Source organism: Polyodon spathula, chromosome 3, assembly GCF_017654505.1.
Source record: "Polyodon spathula isolate WHYD16114869_AA chromosome 3, ASM1765450v1, whole genome shotgun sequence".
Lineage (NCBI taxonomy): Eukaryota > Metazoa > Chordata > Actinopteri > Acipenseriformes > Polyodontidae > Polyodon > Polyodon spathula.
Window position 1 is genome coordinate 44,253,308 of NC_054536.1, and position 20,146 is coordinate 44,273,453.

General features: G+C 37.3%; 1 protein-coding gene across 3 annotated transcripts in view; it reads left to right on the forward strand.

Moving 5' to 3' along the window:
* The first annotated feature begins 5,343 nt into the window (after positions 1-5,343).
* LOC121313119 (genetic suppressor element 1-like) overlaps positions 5,344-20,146 on the forward strand; it is an 87,853-nt gene continuing 73,050 nt past the window's right edge. For all 3 annotated transcript variants that reach the window (XM_041245302.1, XM_041245304.1, XM_041245303.1), the window contains exon 1: positions 5,344-5,472. In XM_041245302.1, the coding sequence (XP_041101236.1) occupies positions 5,394-5,472 (79 nt within the window). In that variant the 5' untranslated portion in view covers positions 5,344-5,393. The remainder of the gene's footprint in view (positions 5,473-20,146) is intronic.

Below are 20,146 nucleotides of genomic sequence, written 5' to 3' on the forward strand. Positions count from 1 at the left end.
TTTTTAATATATAATGTTTTTCTCAGTAAAATCTTTTTTACTCTTAACAGTGTGGAGTATGGTATGTAGATAAGTGGAAAAAAATCTTAATTTAAATGCATGAAACTCTGAGGCACTGACACAAGAACATGTGAAAAAAGTTAAAGGGGGTGTAGACTTTGTATAGGCACTGTATATATAAAAATAAAATAGTATGGAAAATCATTTAACGAGTATATTTCTTGCGAATAACCTGAAAATGTAGGGACCCCTGCAAATTAGGCTATGGCATCACGAAACGTCACAGGGAATTCCCTTTGACTAGCTAGAATTTGCAGTGGATGGAAAACCATTTTTTCGCCCTTATATGGCTACTATTTTTGTAGTAGTTTTATGGAGTAACTTATAAACACGCTCGACAAATGGATGGAAAGCGCACTAGTGAATTTTGCTTACATTTATTTTTCTTGATTTTGTTAATGTGCATTTTGATTAACAAGTTCCCTGTACTTAGTCGTTGAGACAGGAAGTGTCTCATGTGACAATTAAGCTTTTTAACGAAAAATGCATTCATTAACGACCTCAGACTCAATTTCAAAGCATTAATGGATTGATGTAATTAACACATTGCATTTGAAAATCACTTGCTACTAAAGTCCTTGTTACTGTACCATGAGTTTGATACAATAACACTGTTTTCTGAAAATCCTGCTCTTGGCTTCTTCTTGAATGTCTTTGGATGTTGACAGCTGTTCAGCAGCAGTCTTAGTTGCAGGCAGGTCTGTCTCAACTGGTGCTTCACTCTCCACCGGAGGCTCTGTCACTATTGTTTCCCTGGCCTTGTCCGCAACTACTGGTCCCTCTACTATTTTCGTCTTCTTCTGGATTCTTGGTTCTTCTTCTCTCCTTTGGTTTTCTCTGTTCTTTTGCAGGTTGGTTTGCACTGGGTCCTGTCACCCCCTACCTGGCTCTGACCGTTCTCATAATCTGATGCTCCCCGATTATTTCTGCTGCACTTAATGTTTCTTCTGCTCCTTCAATATCAGGTTCTTTATTTTTGGCAGCCTTGCCGAACTCAGAGGCATTCCTAGCACTGCCACACCAGGGTGTCAGCTTCAACAACATTACTGGGGAGTTGATTCCAGACCCTCACAATTCTCTGTGTAAAAAAGTGTCTCCTATTTTCTGTTCTGAATGCCCCTTTTTCTAAACTCCATTTGTGACCCCTGGTCCTTGTTTCTTTTTTCAGGCTGAAAAAGTCCCTTGGGTCGACACTGTCAATACCTTTTAGAATTTTGAATGCTTGAATCAGGTCGCCACGTAGTCTTCTTTGTTCAAGACTGAACAGATTCAATTCTTTTAGCCTGTCTGCATATGACATGCCTTTTAAGCCCGGAATAATTCTGGTCGCTCTTCTTTGCACTCTTTCTAGAGCAGCAATATCTTTTTTATAGCGAGGTGACCAGAACTGAACACAATATTCAAGATGAGGTCTTACTAGTGCATTGTACAGTTTTAACATTACTTCCCTTGATTTAAATTCAACACTTTTCACAATGTATCCGAGCATCTTGTTAGCCTTTTTTATAGCTTCCCCACATTGTCTAGATGAAGACATTTCTGAGTCAACAAAAACTCCTAGGTCTTTTTCATAGATTCCTTCTCCAATTTCAATATCTCCCATATGATATTTATAATGTACATTTTTATTTCCTGCGTGCAGTACCTTACACTTTTCTCTATTAAATGTCATTTGCCATGTGTCTGCCCAGTTCTGAATCTTGTCTAGATCATTTTGAATGACCTTTGCTGCTGCAACAGTGTTTGCCACTCCTCCTACTTTTGTGTCGTCTGCAAATTTAACAAGTTTGCTTACTATACCAGAATCTAAATCATTAATGTAGATTAGGAATAGCAGAGGACCTAATACTGATCCCTGTGGTACACCGCTGGTTACCACACTCCATTCTGAGGTTTTTCCTCTAATCAGTACTTTCTGTTTTCTACATGTTAACCACTCCCTAATCCATGTACATGTGTTTCCTTGAATCCCAACTGCGTTCAGTTTGAGAATTAATCTTTTGTGCGGGACTTTGTCAAAAGCTTTCTGGAAATCTAAATAAACCATGTCATATGCTTTGCAATTATCCATTATCGATGTTGCATCCTCAAAAAAAATCAAGCAAGTTAGTTAGACACGATCTCCCTTTCCTAAAACCATGTTGACTATCTCCCAGTACCCTGTTACCATATAGGTAATTTTCCATTTTGGATCTTATTATAGTTTCCATAAGTTTGCATATAATAGAAGTCAGGCTTACTGGTCTGTAGTTACCTGGTTCAGTTTTGTTTCCCTTTTTGTGGATCGGTATTACGTTTGCAATTTTCCAGTCTGTCGGTACCACCCCTGTGTCAAGAGACTGCTGCATGATCTTGGTTAGCGGTTTGTAAATTACTTCTTTCATTTCTTTGAGTACTACTGGGAGGATCTCATCCGGCCCAGGGGATTTGTTTATTTTAAGAGCTCCTAGTCCCTTTAACACTTCTGCCTCAGTTATGCTAAAGTTATTTAAAACTGGATAGGAACTGGATGACATGTGGGGCATGTTGTCAGTATCTTCCTTTGTAAAAACTTGTGAAAAGTAATCATTTAACATATTTGCTATTTTTTTTTTCTTCCTCTACGATTTTGCCATTTGTATCTCTTAAACATTTAATCTCCTCTTTGAATGTTCTCTTGCTGTTGTAATATTGGAAAAACATTTTGGAATTGGTTTTAGCTCCCTTAGCAATGTTCATTTCTATTTCTCTCTTGGCCTTTCTAACTTCCTTTTTGACTTGCGTTTGCAGTTCTGTGTACTCTTTCTGCGTACTTTCTTTTTGGTCCTTTTTTAATGCTCTGTAAAGTGCCTTTTTTCGCTGAATATTTTTTTAAATTGATCTATTAAACCATTTTGGCAATTTAGTTTTACATTTAGATTTGTCTACTTTAGGGATATAATTGTTTTGCGCCTCTAGTACTACATTTTTGAAGAACAACCATCCTTCTTCTGTGGGTGTTTTCTCTATTTTACTCCAATCTACTTCTGTTAGTCTCTGTTTCATACCTTCATAGTTTGCTTTTCTAAAATTGTAAACCTTAGCTTTAGTCTTTACTTTTGGGGATTTAAAAAACACTTCAAATGAGACCATGTTGTGGTCTGAGTTTGCCAGTGGTTCTCTGACCTCTGTTTTAGTTATTCTATCTTCGTTATTTGAAAAGACTAAATCAAGGCATGCCTCCCCTCTAGTGGGTGCCTTCACAAATTGTGTTAGGAAGCAGTCATTTGTCATTTCCACCATTTCTATTTCATCCTTCGTGCTACCCACCGGGTTTTCCCATTTTATTTGGGGGAAGTTGAAATCCCCCATTAGTATGGCTTCTCCTTTGCTACACACATTTCTAATGTCATTGTATAACAGATTATTTTGCTCACCATCTGAATCTGGCGGTCTATAGCATGCTCCTATTATTATGCCCTTTGAATTTTTGTCTGTTATTCTGACCCATATTGATTCGGTTTTATTTTCTTTGTCCAGGTTTAACAGCTGGGCTTCAAGACTGTTTCTTATGTATAGCGCTACCCCTCCTCCTCTTCTGTCCTGCCTGTCTTTCCTATACAGTGTATACCCACAAATATTATATTCGTCCCCATCACTCTCAGATAACCAAGTTTCTGTAACACCTATCACATCATAGTTACCTGTTAGTGCAGTAGCTTCAAGTTCTAGAATTTTGTTTCTGATACTTCTAGCATTTAGATAAATACATTTAATGGTTGTCTTACCTGAGTTGTTGTTCTTGTTTTGATGTGGTCTCCCTTCTGTTTTTTTGTTGATTTCTCCCCCCTTCCTTTCTTGTTTAAATGCTTCCGAACCTGCTCGAGGATCTTTTCTCCGAGTAGACTAGTTCCCTTGTTATTTAAATGCAGTCCATCCTGTCTATACAGATAGCCCTCATTGTAGAATGTGGTCCAATGATCAAGATAGGTGAAGCCTTCCTGTGTGCACCACGTCTTCAGCCATTCGTTTTGATTAATTATTTCCAGCTGTCCATATGGTCCTTTGCAAGGTGCGGGTAGTATACCAGAAAATACCACAGTTTTGGTTTTCTCTTTTAATTTCCTTCCTAGCTCTCTGAATTTGTTTTGCAGGGATTTTGGTCTGTCTCTTCCAATGTTGTTTGTACCGATGTGGACGACTACTACCGGGTCGTCTCCTGTTCGTTCTAGGAGCCTGTCCACGTTCTCAGTGATGTGCTTGACCGAGGCTCCCGGAAGGCAGCACACTGTTGTAGTAAGGGGGTCCAAACTGCGAATTGAACTTGCTGTGTTTCTCAATATGGAGTCCCCAACAATCATGACCTCCCTTCTTTTTGCTTTTTGGTCACCACTGTCAATAGGGTCCTGGATGTTGTGACCAATCTCCCCACATCTTCTGTACTTCAGCATCACACAGTCACTGGAAAGGCAGTCAATGGAGCCACACTTTCTGCACTGTTTTGGCTGCCATGGATAAAAACAATGTCCTCTGTCTGTTCCAATCATAAAAACATTAGGTAAGTGGTGCAGCACATACTCTTCACCCTCTTCCTTTCACAATCTCACCCGGAACTTCCAGCCTGCCATCCAAAACCCCTCAGTATCCAGCACTGGGTATGGTTCATTCAAAATATCGCCATCGTGTCTGCTTAGCCAGAAGACAATGTCATCAATGTCAACACCTTCATTTCGAAAAAAATACTGACACCATTCTAATCTCAGACTATCAGGGGTCATTGTAATGTTCTAGAAAGAACAGTATGTGAAAAAGAAATTTTTCTCTGACATGTTATAAGAAAATCTGTTTTGAGAACATTACTTAAAACATTGCAATAACATCTTGCATACATAAGTATGACTCTTTGATTCAAATGTAGTTTCCATAAATGTTCTGCATTTCCATTAAATACATAGGTCTCAAATGTGCAGTTTAAAAAAAAAAAAAAAAATGTTATACTGTTTTTGATTTTAAAACATGATCTGTGGTACTACTTTAGGTTAAATAATGTTCTCAGATTCTATGCATAATAATAATAATAAAAAAAGAAAATTGTGATCAAATTCTCATGGTTGTATAAAATGCACTCACATCCTTTAACACTGTTCAGTCTTTATTGAGTAACATTCATTTTGTTATTGTGATTGATATTTTTAGGGTTTGTTGTAGGGTTTTTTTCTATAGAGATTCGTGGTATTCTTTGACAAGCCAATCAGATACAGAAAACCCATTTCCTTATCTTAGTTCACTAAAACTAAAACTCATTCTACAAAGACATGTGTGATTGTGAGAGTAAGCGCACAATGCAGTCGTAGATCAACGTTTCATTTTCAACAATGACATCCAGTTTCACTGCTGAGTACCTCCAAATGAAGTTGAAAGATCTGAGGCAACATCTTCAGAGGACAGCAAGTGGTAAGTTTGATTAGAGTAGCTAATTTATTATCTGAAAGGTATGGTTTCATCCATACTACGAAATGTAATCTCTATATATATATATATATATATATATATATATATATATATATATATATATATATATATATATATATATATATACACACACACATATATATATATATATACTATATATATATATATCTATATATATATATAGTATATATTATCTAGCTCTACAGTTTGGCTACTAGAATTGCAGGTGATTACATTAAAATATATATATATATATATATATATATTATTATATAATATATATATATAATATACTTTTATATATATAATATATATCTCTAATATATATTTATTTGGAGGGCAAACTGGTCTTTGAAAGATCTTTGCTGCTAAACAACAGATGTTTAGTAAAATGATTGCAATTCAGCTACATATGTTGTTCTGCAGTGGAGTGTAATAATCTCATCATAACTATTCTGAAAAGTGTAGGTAGGTATGTTTTAAGTACACTGTGGACTGATGAACTGAAGTATAGTATAGTATTATTCCATGAGTGCTGTCAAAATGTTTGGCTTAGTCCCTTGGTTTGAGCTTTTTCTCTTATCGTTGCTTTAAAGAAAATGAAGGGGAAACTTTGTCTGAATGAAAACCTGGTCCTTTTAACAATACATATTCATAAATAAATCCACAATTTGAAACCATAGGTGAGGTTGGTGATGTCCAGAATACTAAACATAACATTTTCTTTGTAACTTGCACTATTATTAGATTTCACTAGAGTTTGACATTGTAAGTATATCCTTTCATTTCTGCTTTTATGGTTCGCTCTCAATTGTAGATATCATGTCTGAACAAGATGCCCTTCACAGCTCCACTTTCTGGCCTGTGGTTTAAGACTCAGGAAGCAGTCAAAGGATTTAAGCAATGGGGGTTGGGGGTGTGTGTTGTAAACCATTTTATCCCTCATGGCCTGAAACTTCCGTTTTATTCTGAAACCACAGAATAAGAGCGACCAAAGAGCTGTGTAAGATGCAGTAATTATTGTTGCATTTATTTAAGGGTGTAATCATGCTTTTTATGTTTGTCAGCATTTACCAGTGGTTCACCACAACCAATATCCAATTGCAGTATATTAAGATATATTTGTAAATGTAGTGAAAAAAATGTATAATAGCACAAATGATTCTTCTGAGGAAAGCAAAACATGTTCCACAATTCCTCTCGGCTTCACAGAATACATTATATTTAGAACTGCACCCCCATACTCCAGTAATTAAATAACTCCTTTTTTTTTTTTTTTTTTTTTTTAAAACAAAATTAGTTATTTCTTTCTCACTTGGAACATTAACAGCCTTTACATTCCTGTCACCCCCAAAACAAAAAATACATTTCACAGGCAGCTACGTAATCATTCAAATTAAGCGTTTTTATTTATTATAATATCCAGCAATTCAACTTGCAGGATTGTATTTACATTTCAAAGGAAACTTTTATCTAACCCAAATGCACCAAATGTTTTTGTTATACCTGAATTATTTAAAGTTTGAGAAACATATAATCCCAGAGATAAGCAATTCATAGTACAGCGGCACACTTGGAAAGTACCAAAGTAAACATTTAAAATCTGCTAACTGGTAGACAGTCATCTACTGTTGTTAATGACCACTATAAGTGTCCCATTTTACAAATGTTTTAACCAGTGTAACATCACTATTATTACAGATTTATTAAGATTTTCCACTGCTACTAAACTGACACTTAAAATGATATACCATGAGATTTATTTTTCATGCATAACTATAAAAAAAAAAAAAAAAAAGATCAAAAGTTCATCAAAATGGTCTTTCAGACACAATTTTTGCACAGCTCCTCTTTCTAATGCACACAGCAGCTTCTTGGGACCTATTCCTACATTGCATGTTGTTTATGTATTATCAAACAAATACAGAGGAAACACCACAGAATGTGGCCCACTTGAGGTGTAATAACACTGTTTCTTTATCTGTTTTGAAAAGTTGAACAACGATATGATAACTACAGACAGAAGGGGCACTGTGGTTGGAAACATTAAGTGGATGGGCCATTTTCACTGTTTACATAAAAATAAATAAATAAATAAATAAATAAAAACAGGCTGCTGAGGACCGCCAGCATCTAGTCCTGGTCCTTCTGGTGAAGGGAGAGGCAGCTCCTGCTCCTCTCCCTGATGGTGATGGAGGCAGAGGCAGATCCAGCTCCTCTCCTCGTGATGGTGGGGGAAGTGATACCAGCAGGCATTCATCCTCTGCTGGTGGGGGAAGTGATACCAGCAGGCATTCATCCTCTGCTGGTGGGGGAAGTGATACCAGCAGGTATTCATTGCTTACCTGCTGGTATCCTCTGTCCCTCCGTCTGGGCGCTGGACTCTCGTGGTCCCCCCGCCTGGGCGCTGGAGACACTGCTACCTGGGCTGCTGTTCTGTTTATAGCTGTATCCATGTAGCAGAAACCAACTCCACACCTTCCTCCAGGGAGTTTGGGGTGTGTTCCCTCTCATATGCCTCCCATCGCTCCTTGTCCATCAGCCACAGGACCTGGATGGTTATGGGCATGGACTGGGCCTCCAACCCAGCATTGTCTTGGATCCAGTCCCTCAGCCTGATGTCTTCTGGCATTTTTTTGTTTTTGTTTTTTTTGTTTTTTTAACAAGAAACTGTGGTTCCTGCTCTGGTCTGCGTCTAGGAGGAGCTGGTAATCCCACTATGACACCACGTGTCACAAAGATGGCTGTAGTGGGTGACATCAGACCAGAAACAGGAACCAGAAAATAAACAACAGAGAGGTGGAGCTGAACGATTGGTTTCGCTCAGCATTTAATGAATGACCAGAACAGTAAATAAAAACACAAACAAAAACACAGGACACGGCACTTTCGCCAAATTAAAGAGACAAACAAAACGGACTACAAAGACAAACACGGAGAGCTGATATTTTAACTATTTACTATTATTATTATTCTAACCTCCGTCTCCAATCCCATTCTCCACTCACCGAAAACACATCCCCGAGTGAGTGAAAACATGCTGCTTTTATGCAACTGTAGTGAGACTCTATTGCTAATCAATCATTCAATTGGAGTCGCGGTACAACTGCACGTGAATTGTCTTGTCTTGTCTTCAACCTTCCTCGATCCGAGGGTTGGTCGCATTATGTACAAATCTTTGCCACTGAACTCTGTCTTGAGCTTTCCTCGTCACTTCTTCAGTTGTAAGGCCCATCCACGTTCTAATATTGTCCATCCATGTTGTCCTTGGTTTCCCTCGTGTTCGTGAACCAGGTGTTGTACCTTGTAATATCTGTTTCTCCAAGCAGTCTCCTTCCTTCCATGTAATGTGACCATAGTAGACCAGTTTCCTTCTTTTGATGTTGTCCAGTATATTCCTCTGTACGCCCGCTCTGGCCAAAACCCATTCATTTGTTTTTCGGGCAACCCAAGAGACTCTTAAAATCTTCCTGAGTCCTTTCATTTCGAAAGCCTGTAATCTTTTCTCATCTTTCTTCTTGATGGTCCAACTTTCACAACTATATGTTACCACCGGCCATACTAAAGTCTTCAGTAGTCTGATCTTTGTTCCCAGAGAAATGTTGTGACTCTTACATATTTTATTTAGAGTTGTTTCAACACCTTGACCTTTAGCTAGTCTAGCTCTAATTTATTTTGTACATTCAGCATCCTCTGTAATGAGAGACCCAAGATAGGGAAAGGTGTCCACCTGTTCTAGTTTGGAACCTTGAATCAATATTCTGCATGGTGTTCCCCTTAGACTCATTACTTTGGTCTTTTCAACGTTTATCATGAGACTGTATTCAGTGCTGGCTTTGTCTAAACGATCAACCAATTCTTGTAATTCCATTTCTGAATTGGCCAATAGAATGATGGCATTGGCGTACCTGAGGTTTGAGACTCGACGGCCCCCAATCTGAATCCCTCCTGCAAAACCATCAAGTGCTTTACGCATAACCATTGCAGCTAGAATGTTGAATAAATAGGGTGACATGACACAGCCTTGCCTGACACCCTTTTTTACATGAAACCACTCTGATAGTGTTCCTGCTACCCAGATTCTATCTCTCTGCTTTCTATACAACTTCACCATTAAATTGATCAAGTGTGGAGGGTATCCCATATTCATCATGGTTATCCACAACTTGTCATGCAAGACCCAATCAAACGCCTTCTTGAAATCAATGACGCACATGAACAATGATTGTTGATGATCATTAAGCTTTTGCATCAAGACTCTGAGATTAGTGATTTGATCTCTTGTGCCTCTTCCTCGCTGGAATCAATTAATAAAGTGCAATTCCCCGTGCTCATATATTATTACTTTTTACTTGCACATGAAGTGCTGTGCAGTCCTCGTGCCTAAATACAAATATACATTTTAAACACTCGTGTTACACAGACTCGTTTATATCCTGTGTACCAATGACTATACACCAACATTAACACACAACATACAACACAAAATACACAGAGGGGCGGGGCACTTTGCCACAATTCCTATCAAAATTACATCTTGTTCAAGTTATGGTTAGTTGTTTAGATGCACCAAAAAGAACCAAAAAGTAACATACCTTATACACTAAATAACTACATAAATATGTAGGAAGACTGTATACATATATAGATTCAGAGGGACAGTAGTTCATTAAGCCAAGTTGTAATGGATAACTGCCTAGACTCTCTATACAGCAAGGATAGTTTACGTGTTTTCAGGGTATTGGTGCAGCAAAGTAAATCCTTTCCTGTGGTTGTGTTGAACATCCTTAAACCTAAAGCGCTCTTCAATAACATAAAAGTTAATATTACCTGTCATTTCGGTAATACGCTCAGCAACCGTGTTACGAGACATTAGAACATTAAAAAAACTTCAGGGCATAATACATTATAGCTGCTTTAAGCATGCACCTTTTAACAAAGTCACCACTTGAAAAAGGTTTGGCAGCACATGCAATTGCTTTGCTGACATCAGAAAACCCTTCGTTAAGACTCTATAGCTTCTTTCATTTCTACTAAACTTTGCTTTATCGCAGCGTGTCATAGTGATGTTGAACATTATAATTTTTCAGAACTGCAACCATTACACTGCAAATCAAACATATTACCTTGCCGTATTCAGTGAAAAAATTATCTGGCTAACGATTTTGGAATCTTCGGTGTTCCACCATTCACTTCTGTGATGTCTTGTCACAAAGACGGCCGGAGTGGGGGGCGTCTAAACAGAAACAGGAAAATAAACAGAGAGAGAGATGGATTTTGGTGGAGCTGAGCGAATGGCTTCGCTCAACATTTAATGAGTGAACAGAACAGGCAGAAAATAAACATTTGTAGCAAACAAAAAACACAGGACACGGCACATTCGCCAAAACAAGAGAGACAAACAAAACGGACTATCACTAAACAAAGAGTGAGCTTCTATTTAATGATTATTATTATTATTATTATTATTATTATAAGATAAATCCCGTTCTCCACTCACCGAACACACAACCCAGAGTGGGTGAAAACATGCAGCTTTTATGCAGCTGTATCGAGACTCGATTGCTAATCAATCATTCAATTAGAGTTGCGGTATAACTGCACATGAATTAATAAAGTGCAATTCCCTGTGCTCACATATTATTACTTTTTACTTGCAGTCCTCATGACAAAATACAAATATACATTTTAAACACTTGTGTTACACAGACCCGTTTATATCCCATGTACCAATGACTATACACCAACATTAACACACAACACGCAACATACATACACGGGGGGTGAGGGGGGGGGGGGGGGGGGTGTGGGGGGTGGGGGGGGGGGGTGGGGGGGGGGGGGGGGGGGGGGGGGGGGGGGGGGGGGGGGGGGGGGGGGGGGGGGGGGGGGGGGGGGGCTTTGTCACCCTGTGGCAGAGCACAGCTCTGCTCTTTAGAAATTGGCAGGGATGGGGTTAAATTCCCCTACCTGCCTTGGTTCATTGTGTTCAGGTGGCTGGGGTTGATTAGATGATTAGTTTAATTAACGATCAATTAGTGCCCAGCCACCTGACATAAAAGGAGGCCTCTGCTTTTCATTTAGGAGGAGGGAGCTGAGGAAGCAGGTTGGTGTTTTGGTGTTTGTGATTTTTGAATGTTTTGAATCCAGTGAAGGCATTGCCCAGCCTGGAAACCTTTATTTTTGTGAGTGTATTTTTGCTTTATTTGTGTTTAAATTGCTTTGTTTTGGCCCTTGTGCCCTTTCATTTTTGTGTTTATTTATAATAAAATAGTTATTTTTTTGAACTACAGACTGTCTCTGGGCCTTTATCCACTCGCCAGCCTGCCACACACCCATCTCCAACTACTTTTTTGATTTAAACATTTACACAAAGTAAAATAGTTTAAACAAGCCTTTGTTTCGCTATCTTAATCAAAAAATGTATTTGCTGTGCTGCTACATGCGGGTGTGAGGAAACAAATCCTGTGTGCCATTTGATTGGCTATTTTATTGCCTCTGTGGGCTGTGATTGGTGTAATGGGAATGTCACTCATACAATGCAGATTGCACATGTTGAATACATGTGTTATATTAAATAGGCGGGTTGTTTTAAAGAAGAATTCCAAAACTATACAGTACATCAATGCAATTTTATAAACTAATGAACACCTCTGCTTTAGAGTATTAACTATTTATTTTAAACTATGTCACTCAGGTTTAACTGCAACCTATTAAATGACCTGCAATTTACAAAGCTCACAGGGAATTATATTAAATTTCCCACACAGAGGACTGGTTTACAGGATGTGAAAGTGGGCTTCTACCCTGGTTTCTGGCTTCCCCAATGTGACGTGTGCTATTGATTGTACTTGCATAGCACTGTCACCCTAATCCATGGTGCCTGCTCTGCAAGGTGACAATGCCAACAGGGAAGAGAATTGAGGCTACGTCTTATCAATTAATATTTCTCAAGTAAGCAGAACAAAAAGAAAAATATGCCTTTGCACAACACGACTTTTAATGTATGTGCATTAAAGGAGAAAGGAATTTATTTATTTGTTTTACAACATTCAAGGAATACATGTTAAAATTTAAAGGCAATCAGTGCAGTTTCACTTTACGTTGCCTCTGCCCATCCCTGCTGAGCGCTGTGTCTGTGTCTGCGCTTTTGGTTAATGTAAGCCAAAGATGTGCCTGGTCTGCTGGGGCTTTTTATATAAAAGTGGTCACGTGAAGTCTCTAACATTATTCTGTGCATTCAATTGTTGCTCGCAGTAAATTTGCCAAATAGTGTGCACATAAATTAATGTGTTCTCTGTTAGTAAATAGGGCAGTAAATTTAGATTTATCGCGTATGTTAGGCTCACTACTTTATGTGCGTGCTAGCTCAAATTTTAGTGCCCTTTAGTAAATGAGGCCCTTAGTCTCTTAGTAGTTTAATCATTTTTCCTATCTAATATGTGAAGGTACAGCACTATTAAGAAGCCTCCTTCATGCTGGTCAACGTGTATTAAGAGCATTAGTAGGAGTGTCCCTTTCAAAGGAAATATTTAACTCCACATCTTAAATAAAGCAGGGTGGCACAGCATGTGGTAAAGAACATTTTACTTAGTAAATGATCATCTCTGAGACTCATGGGTGCGATATTCTGACTAACCTGGAGGAGAGATATTACTGTGTGTCAGGATATGGGTTATATCTAATATAATATATTATATATATAGATATATATAGATATATTATATATATAATATATATATATTGTATGGTATCTTTAGTACCTTGCAGATTTTCAAAAATAAGTGCATGATAAATTAAAAGATCAACGGCCAAAAAAAGTGCAACTGAAAAGTACCCATTTTACAAGTCCAAGCTGTGTTGGTTAAGGCTTGTTCAAAACTTAAAAACTACAGAAACTATATTTTAGTATTTTTATTTTAGTAAAAAAAGCACATCAGAAATGAAAATTGTGACAACAGCACAACAATAAGGGCTGTTGAACCCCCAGCACAACCCCTAAAAGAATCCACTTGCACTACTGACAACCTGAATAATTACTAATTATCACAAAAGTAGGGGTTTGGCTTTGCTATGGAGCCCACCTCAATGATTAAATGATGTTCCTCTCCTCTGCTGGCTTTCTTTTTCTAGTCACCAGTTGGACTAGCTACTGCCTTGTACATGTTATTGTAAACACCACATAGATTACCACCCTGCCAAGTTATACTTTCACAGTACTTTTTCTTTTTTTTTTAAATTTTTAACTTGTCATTATTTCTTCGTGGTCCTTTTCAAAACTGTAATTCAAGAGTAATTTAAATAATTATTATGCACTGTTTAAGGCTCCAACACAGACAAACCTGTGTTATTGTTAAACAAAATGCCCAGATCCGCCAACTTCATAAAACATCCACCTTTTTTGCACAAAAAACAACAGTGGATGAGGAAACTGGTCATTTTCCTTATTTGCAAAATTAGGTTTTTGCAAAAGGGAACTGAAGCAGATCTTCATTAATTTTAGTTCTCTGTTCCATGAACAACTTTTTTTTTTTTTGGGAGAAATTTACTGGAGTTATCCTCCTCTGCTGACCACCCATATACAGTAATGAGATTCTTTGTTAAATTCTGTGAGAATTAAAAGTAACACTGATAAATATGTTACACCAAACGTTGGTCAGCTTGACTTTGTTTTTGTTTACCTTACAATTGTCAAATCTCTGTTGATAACACAAAGCCAAGCCCCTGCAGATTATTAGCATGTCAGATCTGGAACAGCCTTTCAGCAATAATGACACATCTCAATAGGTATGCATTGGTCATGCTGCAAAATGAATACAACTTGTTCTACAAACTAAAATATTGGCCTTATTGACTGGTGTATATTTATCAAGTTATGCATTGCTTGTGGCCTAATTTGAATAAAACAAGAATTATCCATGTTAGTGCAAACAGTATTATGCTTGGTCAAAGAAAGCACATTGGTAAAGGACAGGAAAGAGGGCCCTGAAGGGTTGGGGGACAATTTCCCTCTTCAGTGCATGACTGAAAGAAATCATGTTTTTAAAATGACAATACATTATCACTGAAACATATGTTTCTTACAAAACTACACATTGTAGATTCGAGTAATGAATTGATGTGTATGGCATGGATAATATATGGAATTATTTTGGTAACTACATTCACTTTAACATTCTGTGCATTCTACTTTAACAGAAGTCAGACCTTTACTGTATGACTAGTTCATTTAGGTTGTTTGCATACTGTACATTATTTGCTTACCATTATATTACTCTACAAGCCTGGAGCAATATCAGGTTAAAAATGACTTTTTCTAGCAAATAATTGCATTTTGTTTCCACATAAGTTTATATTTTATTAATATGGGCAATTATTGTAGGAAACCTTAAACAACTCAGTGATACACTACTACACGTTTAATAAATGTATTTACAACTTTTTTTCAGTTTTTGCCATCGATGATGACTTGCTAAAAGATTTTATCAACTTCCTATATTTTCTAGCACTGGTGGCTTGCTTAATATCCCCCAGCCCCACCACTACCCCTCTACTCACTTAGAAAAAACTTAATATCAATAACAGCAACATACATGGAATGGCAGATTAATAAACACATATTCAGAGAAGAGGTTTCAAGTCTTATAGAACTGTTTTGTAAATCTCCTGTTCAACTATAACTTCCACACTCCACTGTACAGTATAGGCTACAGCTAGCAAAAACCTTTGGAATACTGTACCATTGGGATAATATTCTAACCCTAATGTATTACCCTAAATACCCTGGTAGACTGAAAAGAGGACCACAAAATTACTAGCAATGATCTCACAATGGATTTGTAATTAGAACAAATCATGTACATTTGTCTTCATCCAATACTAGCCATGGCACTCCAATGGAAACAGTTTGTAGTGGTTCTGACCATTATGATACCATTGGTGTGTCAAAATGTCTAAAAATGTCTATTGTTATACATTGCTCTTGCACAACCTTTGCCATCTAGTGCATTGCAGTGTTATTGGGCCCTTTTTAAATTTACCTCGACTCAACAATGTAAGGCTTTTTCTTGTCAGGTAACGACTCCAGGTTCAAAGATGTCAAAGATGCTGCCTGTTAAATTCTGTTCCTGAAAAGGGCTGGCTTATTCAACAGAAAATATTTTAGGGGACCGTTTACATCCTTCCTTTTATCAGTTAGTGTTGCAAGCTGTTTTAATGTCTTCACAGGCTCCTTCCTACATATTCAAGTTCCCCTTTAGAATGGAACCATTTCAAAATCTATTACATTTTTTCAAGCTTATATCAATCACAAAATTCTCCTCAGCATCTTTAAAATGTTTTAGGCATGCTTGCTGTATTGTAAAACCAGCATGATCACAGATGGGGTTCAACAGATATCAGAATGTCCTCTGAAATACCAGCAAAAAACAAATAAATGGATTCTGATGGTGAAACTATTTCCAACAGTTCATTTGAGTTCTCCAATAGCCTATAAAAATGCAGTAGGCTTACGATATATATAAAAACTATAATGTATCCATAATGCCTGTGAGTAAAAGCCACCATATGCCTAATGTTAGCAACTCTAAGCAATGTTGAGGTTAACTCATAGAATCAGATAAACAGGCACAACAAAGTCAGTTGTTAACTCTTGTAAAGTGGGACACTTACCTGTCTGAAAAGCTAATAATACTGTCAGCTTATTAAGAGTAGATACATGCTCTGAAAGGATATGCAATTAATTCCTTACATTTTTTCATTGAGTCATGAGAGGATATATTCATAAAAACAGGGTCGTTAAGGGTCGGACCTACAGGGCCCAGGGTCAGGGCCCTCAGAAACTAGAGGCCTGTCACAGAGACTGCCGAAGTGGGTGGCGTCAACCAGGAAGGAATGAAATACACAAAGACAGACGATGTGAAATGATGATGGCGCTTGCTTGCGCCGGTTTATTGTAAATAAAAGGTTTAAACACGAAAACAGAAACACGGCACTCTACGCCAAAATAAACAGACAAACAAAAACGGACTATACTTAAGAAAAATACGGTGAGCAGATCGACAAACAAACACGGTGAGTTAAATAAACAAGTATCGTGCTGGTCCCACCAGCACGCAATAGCAACTGAAATTGTAACTCTCCTACTCTCTCTCCCATTCTCCACTCACCGAACACCCAACCGCGAGTGGGTGAAAACATATTGTTTTTATGCAGCTGTACCAAGACTCGACTGCTAATCAATCATTCAATTGGAGTCTCGGTACAACTGCACGTGAATTAATAAAGTGCAATTCCCCGTGCTCACATATTATTACTTTTTACTTGCACGTGAAGTGCTGTGCAATCCTTGTGCCTAAATACAAATATACATTTTAAACACACAGACCCGTTTATATCCCGTGTACCAATGACTATACACTAACATTAAACACACAACATAACAGAAAATATACACAGGGGCGGGCATTTCATCACAGGGCCCCATAATTGTGATCTTACATATTTCATTTACAGAGCCTTAGAATGTATGTGTATCAAGTGTACATCACTGTAAGACCATTACATACTGTTCACAGTTTTTATCTAATAACACTTGGCATCCCCCTTCTTTGAAAATGGTTTCAGTGTTTTTGAAACGTAACTTGCCTGTTTTTACTGCAACGCCATGTGCATTAATGTACTACCACTGTACGCTTGCTCACACTCACGTTAAAGACGTATTTTAACTGCTGCTGATATGTTAATTGGTAAATCATGGATTTGGCTACCTACCATCGCTACTCAAGTGAGGGCGGTAACGGAAACAGAAAAAAGAAAAATGTTTAAAAGAAGCAGCTTTAGTACAACAAATTCCAAAAACTTAGCTTGTTTTACAAAAAAACAAAAAAAACAAACAAAAAAAAAAAAAAACCCCAGACAAGCCCCTACAAGACAGCTGTGAAGTGACTAAAAAAAAAAAAAAAAGATGAAGAGCAAGATGGTCCATCTGGAACTGATAAATTACAAGCAGAAGAAAAAAAATGTGGTAGAAATACCTCTTGCTACATTCGAAGCTGCTCAACAAAAGGTAAATTTATCTAGTCTGTGCCCAGGGCCCCGTGAGTTCTTAATCCGACTGTCCTAGATAATCAAATTTAGTTTAAAACTAACTAAAATCGTCCATATTGATATTAATAAAATAATTTGTGCAGACCGGCAACTGCCGCTATGGAATTTATGAATGGTATATATTTGTTCACAACCGAAATCTGTCTCCTTTTGATGAGATCATCTATAAACATTCGCTCAGTTCCGTTGTTAGCTGTTGGGAACATAAACAAATGGAATCTATGACAGCAGTAAGCATCATGTTAACAGCTTGCCTGTATGATACGTGATTTATATACTGTAGGATGCAAACATGTTCAGGTTATTTAAACTACCTTAATCATTGTCAATTTTCCTTTGCTTTGCAGGACATACACAATTCAATGAAAAACACTTGTAAATCAATTATTTAAATTATTATTTCAACTTAGGCAGTGTAAATTTGTGTTTTTATTGTATTTATTTATTGGGCAGAATTTGTTAAATACAGTCAGATAACTTTTTGACAATGTCGTTTTGATGCTGTCATCAGTTTAAACTCCACCACACCCAGCGTTCAATAACTCCAAGTTGTCGACAGCACTTTGCAGTGGTTCACTCTTATGAATAGCAGGCTGATGCTCAGGACAGATGAAAACTTTATGTTAATGAAGTAATTGTTAAGCTTTATTTCAATTCATTTAAAACAAGCCTTCATAGACAAAAATCATTGGGCTTAACGATGCATTTCAATTATCTTTTATGAATAGCAACTGTTGTTAACTAGGCGGCTATGGAGGAAATTCGATCATGTACTCCTGTTTTCTCATTTCGACATGCGTTAACCCGTTATGAATAGACCCCAAGGAGTCTGTCATGAGTACACAACTTTTTCGAAATACTTCAATAACTGTTTTACTTGCACATATTTTGTAGGTTGAGTATTCAGCCACAGCGTTACAAAAAAAGAAGAGTATACTGATATTAAGATGAGTGTAACTGAAAATAGAACTATGCTAGAGACCAGATAGGCCTGCACTTGTTTGCTCCCACACAAGACAGTACAAAGCCTCAAGACTATAACAGAAAATGGTTGCTTGTATTTTTGATGTGGCAATAGGGGTGTTAATGAATTGTTGAGAAACACAGTTGTGAAGGTCCAGAAATAGATTAATTGAGGTCAACATTCAGACCTAACCTAGTGGTTCAAGTTAAGGACTGGGGGCTGTTACCAAGCATTCAAACCTTACTATGTCATGACATAAAAAAAAAATTAAAAAAACGATATGAGAAATTAAAAGTAGACATACAGTAATAATGTCTATGTAATCACTCATTCATTCAGTGCAGTAAACCCCTAATTTTTATTACTAGTGTCCGAAAGCCTCTAGCTAATTCTGTATCAACTACAGTAAAGAGACAGTGGTTATAAACTATTGTTTACTTGTGTTTTTTGGTTTCATATATCATAGTAAAACTGTTCTCTGATAACGTATAATAATTCATTGATGTCTGTTTACTACTGTTCCATATTTTAGCCTTCTGTACATTTTTCTTCAGACGTTCATGGGGTTTCCATGCAAGTTTTTTTTTTTTAACTCGAGACATTTACACGAGAAAAATGTCTCATGTAAAATGCTTTTTTGGTTTCCATTCGCTCAATTTATTTTACCAGAGTAAACTGGGCTTTTCACCTGTTATCATGCAAATGAATGGGAAAGGTGGGGGTTGATGTGTAAATTAGCTATGCGTAAAGTACTTGTGCTGTTTTTGAAGATTACTAGTGAAATTTTGTGAAAATGTGGTTTCCATGCGCAGAGAACTGATACACGAGTGAATGTAGCTGCTGAAATAAAGCAAAATACCTTGTGTCTGGTTGGTTAATCATGTGTTTTACTGTTCTTGTCCAAATTGTTTTTCAAATGTCATTAGTAGTGAATACTGTTTTAAGTAATGTATCTTACGACTCATTAGGTATAAAATGAAACTGACCAACACGTACTGCAGATCACCATGGCTGAAAACCAGCAGAGACGTTATATACAAAAAAAAGAAAAAAGAAAAGGGTATTTTAGGTACTTAAAAAGGTTCAAATCTTATTTCTATGATACAAAGTTATTCAAAGGACGTCATATATATATATATATATATATATATATATATATATATATATATATATATATATATATATATATATATATATACACAGTGCCTACAAAGGTACCATGAAATGTTCCTGTCAGGACAACTGAGGAAATCAGCACTTTTTTTTTTTGAAGTAACAAAAACTCTTATTCACCGCTAAACATGAACTGCTTTTGATGTGTAATGGCTGCAGTATAGGATACTGACCTTAGATTTACAGTTTTGGTGTTGGGAGAGAATTATTCATTGTTTTATTAACAATAACATGATGACCAATCAGAGTGCAGTGTTCTGACAGGAACATCTGGTGGTACCTTTGTAAGGACAACTACGGGGCACGTCTTTAGTGTGTGTATGAGTGCGCGTGCATCTCGAGTGTTGGTGCATGTAGTGGGCGGGTCCCCCAGAGCCTATAAGTAGGAGGGGGGATAGCCATGATGGAGAGCGC